This window comes from Cyprinus carpio, chromosome B4, assembly GCF_018340385.1.
Source record: "Cyprinus carpio isolate SPL01 chromosome B4, ASM1834038v1, whole genome shotgun sequence".
NCBI classification, from domain to species: domain Eukaryota; kingdom Metazoa; phylum Chordata; class Actinopteri; order Cypriniformes; family Cyprinidae; genus Cyprinus; species Cyprinus carpio.
This window is the reverse complement of record NC_056600.1, coordinates 16,767,852-16,778,755: the sequence shown is the minus strand read 5'-3', so window position 1 is coordinate 16,778,755 and position 10,904 is coordinate 16,767,852. Positions and strand designations below refer to the sequence as shown.

The 10,904-nt window shown below is 35.2% G+C and overlaps 1 protein-coding gene and 1 long non-coding RNA gene across 2 annotated transcripts in view; both read left to right on the top strand.

The window, feature by feature from the left end:
• LOC122137040 overlaps positions 1–1,540 on the top strand; it is a 32,279-nt gene extending 30,739 nt beyond the window's left edge. Inside the window, exon 5 of the long non-coding RNA XR_006154542.1 lies at positions 926–1,540. This is a non-coding gene — a long non-coding RNA (uncharacterized LOC122137040). The remainder of the gene's footprint in view (positions 1–925) is intronic.
• A 1,855-nt stretch (positions 1,541–3,395) lies between these two features.
• On the top strand, positions 3,396–10,544 carry LOC109061681 (CD36 molecule (thrombospondin receptor)). The gene is made up of 12 exons (XM_019078777.2): positions 3,396–3,690; positions 4,365–4,525; positions 4,859–5,003; positions 5,297–5,443; positions 6,552–6,643; positions 6,861–6,910; positions 7,194–7,263; positions 8,406–8,590; positions 8,694–8,812; positions 8,897–8,970; positions 9,072–9,126; positions 10,049–10,544. The coding sequence occupies exons 1-12, from the start codon at positions 3,568–3,570 to the stop codon at positions 10,232–10,234; spliced, it is 1,407 nt and encodes a 468-aa protein (XP_018934322.1). The 5' UTR covers positions 3,396–3,567; the 3' UTR covers positions 10,235–10,544.
• Positions 10,545–10,904: the final 360 nt, after the last annotated feature.

Genomic DNA, 10,904 nt, shown 5'->3' with positions numbered 1-10,904 from the left:
ACATTATGAAATTTTTAATAAACATGCAAAGATTCAATAAACTGTTCCATTTCAAAGTATTTGATCTTTCTGACTAATATTTATTTGTATGTCAGGGTTTACAGAGTTAAGCTATTAACAACAGACATAAACACTCATCAAACACACACACACACACACACACACACACACACACACACACACACACACACACACACACACACACAAATACAAAACAATAACTTAAATCTACTACAATCAGGCCTCAAGACTTAATGCGTGAAACACAACAAGGGTGACAGTAATCAAACTGACAAGGGGAATGTAAACTTAACATGGCAACTAAATCAACAACAGTGTAAATAAAAGCGGCAAGTGATCAAACAATGCAGCCATATTAATTATTCATGCTCCAGTGCATGCTGGGAAGAAGGTAAATGGGACCGAATCACAAAAACCTTTTTGTAGGCTTCTTTGAGCTAGAACATTAAAACTTACCTGCTCTTCTTTAAAAATGATAGTATATCTGCAAATGAGTAGATTTGCTTGAAATATTAGAACTTATAGTAATAAAAATAAAAACAACAACAACAAAGCAAATATTTGTTATTTTGTTGTTGTTTGGACTTTTATAATGTTGTTTCTTTTCATGCCCTGTTCAATATACTGTTCCATTAGTCAATATACCATTCATTCATTCATTCATTCATTCATTCAAAAGGTGGATATTGAAGCTGTTAAAATATATTAACATAACTGACTTTGTACTTTTTAAATGAATAAATGAATTTATGAATGTAGTATTTTTATGCATGTTCTTGCGTGCATCTTTATGCATTTCATTATGCATGCTCATTTGTTTGTTTACTGGATTTTCTATTCTATTCTATTCTATTCTATTCTATTCTATTCTATTAATCTCAGCGTCCCCGTGTTGTTTTTTTAGGTTCATGAGTTTGTCCTAGCCCCATCACAGGTGCCAGTGCCACAACGGACCATATGTTTCAAGGTCAAATGAACGGTGACCACACCTCACTGCAACATCAACACTGCTGACAATCCTGCGTAGCTTGCAGAGAGAGTCTCAAAAATCATTACACCATCACTCCTCTGTCCAGGATCAGCCTTTTAATATGCAAGCATGAGGTTAAAGCAGATAAATTGTGACCCCAGACCTTACAGTTGCTTTGAGCTGCTGGGAAAACACAACTGCTTTGAGTGAGCATTTGCATTGGCTCTCCAAGGGTTACAACACTGTAACCACACATTTACATGTTACATGAGGCTGTTACAGCTTGTATGCAAAGTATGTGACTGTCTGCGACAGTTCTACAGTTCAGTAAGCACATGAGCCAGGTGATAATAAAAATAATGCATTTGTCAAAATTATGGAACTGAACACAACAACTTTACATTTTTGCTAGCTTTTTTTCATTTTGCTAGTATGCTTTAGAAAAATATGCCACATTTTCCAGTAAAATCTTGTGAATATTTTACATTTTTAGCTATCAAAACTGAAATCGACACTATATTTGGCAATGTTTTACATAAACATGACACTTTACAATGCCTTTTATTTGTTGTTGTTATATTAGTTAACATAAACTAACAATGAACAGTACTTCTACAGCATTTATTAATTTTAGCTCATGTAAATTGCAGCGTTTACTAATACATTTTTAAAAACAAAAATTTACATCAATGCACTGTGAACTAATATTAAAAATATACAACTGCAGCCTATTTTTAACTAACATTATAAAATATTAATTAATACCATTAACAAATGAGACCTTGTTTTAAAGAATCAGCATTTTAAAAATACAATCTTTTCTAAATGTATTCATAAATAATCTTTTATAAAAGGGTAAAATATAATAACGCACACTAAGCGTATCTCAACAATGGTGACAGCCAACGAATGTAGTTTTATTTAAAAATTAATAAATAAATAAATCATCCTGCTATACATGCTGGGAAGTTAAACTAGCTGGTGTATTACTGTAATACAGACCGATAGGTCATTGTGATTCTGAAAATTGCAATAATTCCTGCTCCTGTATACTGTGACGTCACGCTGCAGACCTACTGTTTTATGACAACGTTAGCTAGGAAAATTCACGCAAATTATGTACAACTTGCCACCAACCTCTAGGCTGACACCAGTAGTTGAACACTGCCCTCTAGTGCCCTGTCTATATCAACTCGCGTTGCCTGCCTGATTAATTAGCAGACGTAGTTGCATGAAGCTCATATGAAATGCTTATACTGTAAAATACGAGTTCATCCCAATGTATTTTGCACGATTTAGAAATAAAGAAGAGATTTGTATTTGTTTATATTTATATTTAGATGTATATTATTTATCTCCGAAGCAACTAAGTAAATTCAAGCTACCCGTTTTTATGTGTATTCCTTGAAAGGACCCCCAAGAACCCCACATGTACAGTAACTACAGTTACATTGTGTTTATTCACTCTGACAGCCGTGTCAAGAAACATCAACACACTGCAGTCTTGCAGACAAACTGAAACCCATGAACACTAGAGGACAGTACAAGCTGAAACTCTGATAACATTACTTAGAGATAACACTGAAATACAACTCTCTCTATATAACACACAGAGAGAGAGAGAGAGAAACATGTGAGAGGGGAAGTATAATACGATATATAAAACGTAGTCCACTAATGCAGCGCAGCAATAACTAATAAAAACAACCCTTGAACTTTTTATTGGCTTACTATTTGATATGTCCATTATGTAAGCTATACTTCCACTGCTGCTTATAAATATAATAGCATTTTAAATGTCAGGGAACATATTTGTATTTATTGCGCAATATGAAGTGCTTGATTCTGATTGGTCATTTGGGACATTCAGTGGTGTGATATTCTATTTTCTATTCTAAATTTTATGTTTTTCCCCCTCACATGGTTGTCTGGATTGCTTGGTTCTGATTGGTATAGCTATATACAGTACATAAAAACTATAGGCAGTGTACAGTATACACACACACACACAACTGCCTGAAATGCTTGATTCTGATTGGTTAATTGGTGAATAGAAGCAATAGAATTGCTTCTATTTGTTTTCTATTTTGCGAGAAAAAAATGCTGTTAGATAGCTATTATAGAATGTTCAAAAGTAAATTAAAATCAACATTTAATAAAAATATATTAGATAATGTTGTAATACATTACAATCACATATTTGTTACTGTTATTTTTAATCCTGAAATGACTCTTTTCTTTTCGAGGCTCTCAAGTCTTTTCGAAGTCGATCAGATATTTCAAAGTCACTCTTGAGTCTAAACCTGTGTTAAAGCGTAGCTCTCGTCTGATTGTGACATTGGTGTTGGTTTCTGAATGCCGTGCGTTACGCGCCCTCTCCCCGCCCAGCAGTGCGTTATCGCGCTCAGATAACTCGGTCTTAACGAGGGTCTACGGGTGTGATGCGCAGCAGTCCAATCCTAAATCCCATCCTCTGCAACCTTCGATCCCTGGAACTTACATAATTCCCAGGACGACCTCATGCTCGCACCTGACGCGCCGCAGGTCAGTGTTGGTCCAGGCTGCTGCTCGCCATCATGACCTGCTGTGATCTGAAATGTGGACTCATCACAGGGACCGTGCTGGGCGCCCTGATCGCCTTGCTGGGCGTGATTCTCATCCCTGTGGGCAACATGTTCATTGAAAACACCGTGCACACGGTAAGCCGTCTTCTTTTTATATCAGTATTCGGCGCACATGCATTTGCAGATCTTCCAAAAAGGCATAGGCTATACAGTACATGATGAAGTTGCTGTGGAGAAATATTCTGAATAATTTAGGAACAGTCAATGTAGGGTACAACGTACTATCAATGATGGATGAGAATACATAAAATGGGGTTTATGGGCCAAGGGCATTTCTTAATAAATGTATAGTTGGGGCAAGTTGTCGAATGTATTTTATATCCAGTTTGTTGATTAGAATTTTACGTGGTTTGCTCTTTAATAAACTGTATCGCTATATTTATACATTTGACATCAAGATAAATTGCGTATGTTAGATAGTATTTTATATTTAATGCATTTAAACAGCAGGTTCTCGACTTACCTCATGGTGTCAAGGTCAATGACTGTGTGTTAAATAAGCTCTATTTCTGTATTTAGGCAAAAAAAAAAAAAAAAAACTTGGTAATTTTCAGTAGCATTACTGTAGACTGTGTACTGTAAAGGTGTTTGCCTATACAGAAATTGACTGAAAATAACACCATATTGAGAAATGTTCACTGGATCGTGACAACTTGCCCCAGTCTACCCCATTTTGAACTGTACACAATGTAGGCGAGTATAAAAGTGTATAGAGTATCTGTCACCAAGTATGTTTTGTGTCTCTAAAGGAAACAGTGTTGGAAAACGGGACTTTAGCATTTGACACGTGGACGTCTGTAGACACGCCAATGTACAGGCAGTTTTGGCTGTTTGATGTGCAGAACCCTGATGAAGTTTTAAGTCAAGGGGCCAAACCTGTGCTGGTGCAGAAAGGACCGTACACGTACAGGTAACACTTGCTGTATAAATAGATTTTCAATCAGTATTCATGTAAACCAACCATTCTTCTTTATCTCTTAAAGGTAGAGAAAGTAAAATCGAGCAAATTCACTCTTTGAGCTTTAAAATTTACTCAGAAACATCCCTATCTCTTGAACTACCTGAAATAAAGCAGAAAGAATCCCCAAAAAAATCAAAGTATAGGCCATTTTTACCTACTTCTGAGACTTAAAAATAGACAATATCAACGTGAGCGCTTTCTTTTTTCTTGTAATTTTAAGGCACTAAATGCTCATAATGTATTGAGGTCTAATACGCTCTCATGCTCTCTGTTGTCCTCTAGGACCCGTTTTATCCCCAAAACAAATATCACCTTCAATGATAACTTCACTTTGTCCTTTGTGCTGCCGGTGGGAGCCATCTTTGAGCCTAGCATGTCCGTAGGCACAGAGGAGGACATATTCACATCGCTCAATCTAGCTGTAGCAGTATGTATTGATAAAATGTTGATATCTGTTATTATCTGTTAAGAGTCAGCACAGCACCTGTTAAAATGTAACCAACAATGCTGCCTGGTCATCACCTCATATCCACTGTCGTAGATTATATTTATAATTACAGGTGATGTTCAGTCAGATAAAAGTGCTTAGAAGTAATAAATGCATATAAATTTGACTTGTGTTGTTATTTCCGAGTTTTTATTAGGCAATTGAATTTATGACAGGTTATGGTTCCATGCTTATGCTGTGATCAATGTGAACTTTATTTCTTTCTTTTCCAGGGTGTTTACAGTTTACTAGATCATAGACTTGCAAACTTGCTCATCCAACGCTCCAATTCCACACTCTTCCAGAGCAGGACTGTTAAGGAATTGTTGTGGGGCTACAAAGACCCAATGCTGGGCAGCACGCTTGGAGTTTTTTATCCAGTAAGGCTTCATGGCATTCACTTGGATGTTTAAAGCTTCATGATTGATAAAGTATATCATATATTCAAATGCAATTAGACTATTTTTATTGTGAATGAGCAAAAATCATGTCACATATGCAAATATATTACTTAAGATGTATGTAAGAATTAAAAAAGAAAAAAACTAAGAATATAAAAGGGATAGTTCACCCGAGAATGAAATTTGCTGAATATTTATTCACCCTCAGGCCTTTTGGATATGTAGAGGAGTTTGTATCTTCATCTGAAAATATTTGGAGAAATGTAGCATCCTCTGCAGTGAATGGGTACCGTCAAGATGAGAGTCCAAACAGCTGATAAAACATCAATTAATGGCTTCTAAAATTCATCTTTAAGGTGTTTTAACTTTAAACTGTCACTTCTGGCCAAAATACAAGTCCATAATCCATAATAACGCTTCCTTCAGTGAAAAGGTTCCTCACCTGTTGTCCTCTTACAGTGAAATCCATGTTTAAAACTCTCTTGGACTGTTTTCAGTTGTAAACAGTGTTTCATCTGAGCATATTTCTCTCCTGATTCAGATGAAATGGCTTTTTTATTGTTAAAAGCATTGTTATGGACAGAGGTTTGAAGTTATTTGAAATTTGTTTTTGTTTTTAAAAAAATGTGGTATTCTTGAATCACACAACAATAATCAATGGAATGGAATTGTGTGGATTATTTGTGAGTTATTGGGATGTTTTTATCAGCTGTTCGGTCTCTCAGTTTGACGGCACCCATTCACCCATTCCATTGTTGAGAAATAAATGTAATGCTAAATTTCTCCAAATCTGTTCTGATGAAGGAACAAACTCATCTACATCTTGGATGGTCTGAGCGTGAGTATATTTTCAGCAACATTTTTGTTCTGAGTGCATTCCTTTAAAGACACCATGATTTTTTTTAATAAAAGCTTGTTATAGATAAGCCTTGAAGCTAATCCACAAAATTTCTCTTCATACTAAATGTCTGTAAATTAGAATTTAAAAAACGCTTACGTTTCCAGTTCTTACTGCCATTTGTTGTGTTATTTATGCTATATTTATTTATTTTTTTTTTATTGAATTTTTATCTGTTTATTCTTTTAGTACAATGACACCATCGATGGACCATACACTGTATTCACAGGCAAAGATGACATCAATAAGGTAGCCACGATTGAACGCTGGGCAGGTGAACCGTAAGTAACAGAGAATATTTACATGGTTCTTTGGGTTGTAAATAGGTTTGTTGTTCTCTAAAAATGACCCAGACCTTAAATGTAGATACTGTATATACAGAACCAACCGTCAGTAATTTTGTTTATGATTTAAGTGAGCAATGAATCAATCACATGCTTCAACACAATATTAGTAAAACTCAGACTAACAATCTCATCAAAAAACTTTGTTTTACAGATCGCTGAGTTACTGGAATGACCCTTATTGCAATAAGATAAACGGGACAGGCAAGTTTACCTCTAACATATTACACTGATATGGAATTCATTGTGAAGTAATTACAATGTTGTCGACATATATGCAAATATGTAGTATGACTTTTGTCCCAAAGCTGTTGGCCTAAAACCGTGTTGAAATAGTGTGCAGGTGTCATACTATAGTATTATTAATCATCTATTGATTTTGAGCACTTCTACAAGGACACCATGTGTTCTAAGATATATGATATAAAGTTGTAATGTAATATTTCACACATTAATCACATTTGATTTTGTATTCATATGTAAACAGATGGTTCCTCCTTCCACCCTTTCCTGAACAAGAAAGAAACCCTGTTCTTCTTTTCTTCCGATATCTGCAGGTATTTCCACTTTGTTCCCTGATTATCAGTAGAAAAAGTAAATAAAATACACTTACTTCCTTATAACCCAAAGCACCTGCAAACATCTTTCTCAAAACTAACTTCACTTCTTTCTCAGAACTAACTTGGTCTCAAGGTGATTATGAGTCAATTGCTTATGCTGATCTTTCTTTTCAATAAATGCCATTTGTTAGTTATTCATACATTTTATTGGAGATATAAATTTCCAGATACTTTATGAGGAGGACACTGTACATATTGAAATGCCACTCATCAGCAATGTTCTCATAATCTATTGATTAAAGTCTCATCTTCTCCATGAGGGTTCATGGACTTTTATCTCTCCGCATTCGATTAGATTTGATCTGGAATCCTGATATATTCAGATATAATGCATCTAAGCAGAGGTTTCATGTATCCAGTTTTTGTTTGTCATTACCAGCAGAGGTCAGGCCACTCCTTCTGAAGGGTCACCGATGTCAGAATAAACTCTAGTAAGGCCAGCAGTTCCTCACTTTTATCATAATACATCATGTGTGACTGTAAAGCCATAACTGCAGGAGATCAGAGCTAGACAGTCTTTTTTTTTGTGTGTGTGTTAGTCACATGATAAGTGTTAAAAATGTATTACTGAGACCATGTCTTGAGGCTTTTGTAATATTTTTACCTCATGTTTTCACTCATGCATATACAATGGCTAAAAAAGTATTCAAAAAAATTAAAAATGTATGAATGTTATTGCATTATATGCAAAATATCAAATGAAATGTGTAATTGTAAAATCTAAAGGATTCTTTTTAAACAAAGGAAATATTTCACAAAAAATTTAGTATACATGGATCATGTGACAGTGAAGACTGGAGTAATGGCAGCTGAAAATTTAGTTTTGCCATCACAGGAATCAAATAAGATTTCAACGCTATTAAAATAGAAAACAGTTATTTTGAATTGTAATAATATTTCACAATATTCCAGTTTTTGCTGTGTTTTTGATTAAATAAATGCAGCCTTGGCGAGCATAAGAAATTTCTTAAAAAATAATATATATATATAAATTTTAAAATAATTGTTATACTGTTTAACACACTCCTCCCCCCTTTGCAACACATACATTTGTGATAAATATCATACTTGTCCTCTAGGTCGATATCTGCTGAGTATGAGGAAACTGTTGACCTGAAGGGAATCGATGTGTATCGGTACATGCTGCCTCCTGAAGCTCTGGCCTCTCCAGTGGAGAACCCAGATAACCAGTGCTACTGTACAGACCCTGTGATCACCAGAAACTGCACTACGGCAGGACTTCTTGACCTCACCGCCTGCAGAGGTCAGTGCTTTGGGCCTCGTATGAAGTCAACTGAGACTGAAGTAGAAACTAAAGTTTACTGCATGCATTATTTGAGTTTTTTATATTCAATATTTTTCAACAGGAACCCCAGTATTCCTCTCTCTACCCCACTTCCTCTATGGCAGCAACGATCTCCATCAAGGTGTGATCGGACTGAACCCAAACTTTGATGAGCACTCCATATTTCTGGATGTAGAACCGGTGAGGAACCCATTTCAGTTGCTTTTATTAAAAGGAAGAAGCTTTAAGATAAGATAATGGTTATGCATCTTATGTCTTTTGTAGATTACAGGTTTCACTCTGAGATTTGCAAAAAGACTTCAGGTCAACATGCTGTACGGCCCATCGGATAGTATTGTGTATGTAAACAGACATCACACATCGTCACTGATGCACTGCACTTTGCAAAATTCATACATGCGCGGTCTAACATGATGTCCTGCGTCTTTCTTTCTCGCAGAATTTTGAACAAAATCAAGGACTACACAGTTTTCCCTATTTTATGGGTAAACGAGGTAAGCGTTAATAAAGCATCTATTTCATTAAAGCAGTTAGGTCCAGTTAAAGCATATAGGTCCATTAAAACACCTATAATAACCTTAGCATTCACATTTCTAAAAGCAGAAATATGTCAGTTTGAGGCCTTGAGTATTCTTTTGTTAAATAACTGGCCATTGATATAACATTTATTTTATCGTTAATGATTAAATAGTATTTATACATGCATAATTACTGTGTAGGTGTGTGTGCATATATCTATCTATCTATCTATCTATACACAGTATATTTAGTTTAATAAAGCATTAGTTTAATTATAGTATTTAGGTTCATATAAAACATTTAGGTCCAACTGAAAAGTCCACTTAATGAATGTAGTTCCAAAGAAAGCATTTGGGTTGAATTGAAGCATATAGATAAAAATAAACTATTAAGATCAAACTAAAGCATTTATGTTCATCTGAAACATTTAGGTTTAATGAAGTATTAAGTATTTAGGTCAAATACAGCATTCTGGTCCAAATAAAGAAATTATTAAGGTCCAATTAAAGAAAATTGGTCAAAATAAAGCATTAAGGTCCAACTAGTTAATTAAGTCAGTAAAATCATATTTATTTATTTTATTTTTTTATACAGCATATATTAAATAATACAGGCAAATGTGATATGAAAGTATGATTATATGCTGTGGGTTGTGATTGTGGTCCAACTTAAGCATTTAGATAAAATAAGTACACTCTAGATCCATTATCTCTACTTTAGACCCATTGGGACCAACAAAGTAATTTCTGAAATCTTACATCTGATATATCAGAAGAATTATTACGGTCCATAAACAGCTAATCTCACACATGTCTGACCCTTGGACGATCTGATTGTTTCATCAGAGCAGGATTAGGTGCTGACTGACTGTAAGATTTTGTTTCTTATTTGTGTTAGACGGCAGTTCTGGACGATGAGACGGCCGACATGTTCAAGAAAGAGCTGATTGCTCGGATGGACCTGTTGGAGGGGATTCAGATCGGACTCATAGTGGGTGGCTTAGTCTTGTTCGCCAGCTGTTTGATCGGATTGATTGTGGTGTGCACAAAACGGAGCAATAACAAAAAAAATCTTCATTGTTAAATAAAGGGAGGGATGCTTGGTGCTTTGCGTGTATGATTTTTTGATAGCGCACTTTGTGGGAATTGTATATTGTAATTGTTATTTGCGCTCAGAGTACCGCAATTCTATTTATATCATTTATAAACTCTGCATTTTTGTGGAGCAGAATGATTTCTTTCTGTATTTCGCTTGATATTGTATCAAGTCATACTTTAAATAGTTATCAGGGCAAAAATTCTGCCATTATGTGGTCGTACTGTGGTTAATTTAAATATGAAATAGTTTTGTATGTCAGCACAATTTCAGTAAAACAAAGAACTGTGAAACTTGGCCTCATTGTAATTTGAGTTTTTTTGCATAGTTGTTGTCGTCTACATATCTCATCACATATCAAGTTTTGCTTTCTCGTGTGTAAGAACAGTCACCAGACTGATAAACAGACACAGAAGAAATTCTGGAACCGATTTCTCTGTTAACCCTTTAAATCCATATGAATTACTTTCCATTCTCCAATGGCTGCTAAATCAGAATGGGAGGTTTTGTAGAACGAGAGGCTTGGGGTTGAGTGGGAAACGGGTTTGTTTAATATGAAAGTAGGCCTGGGAACTACCTCCCTCCTTCCTGCTTTATGAATTATAAAACACAACTGGTCACCTCCCACTGCTGCTTTTCTGCTCTGGTTTGACTCATG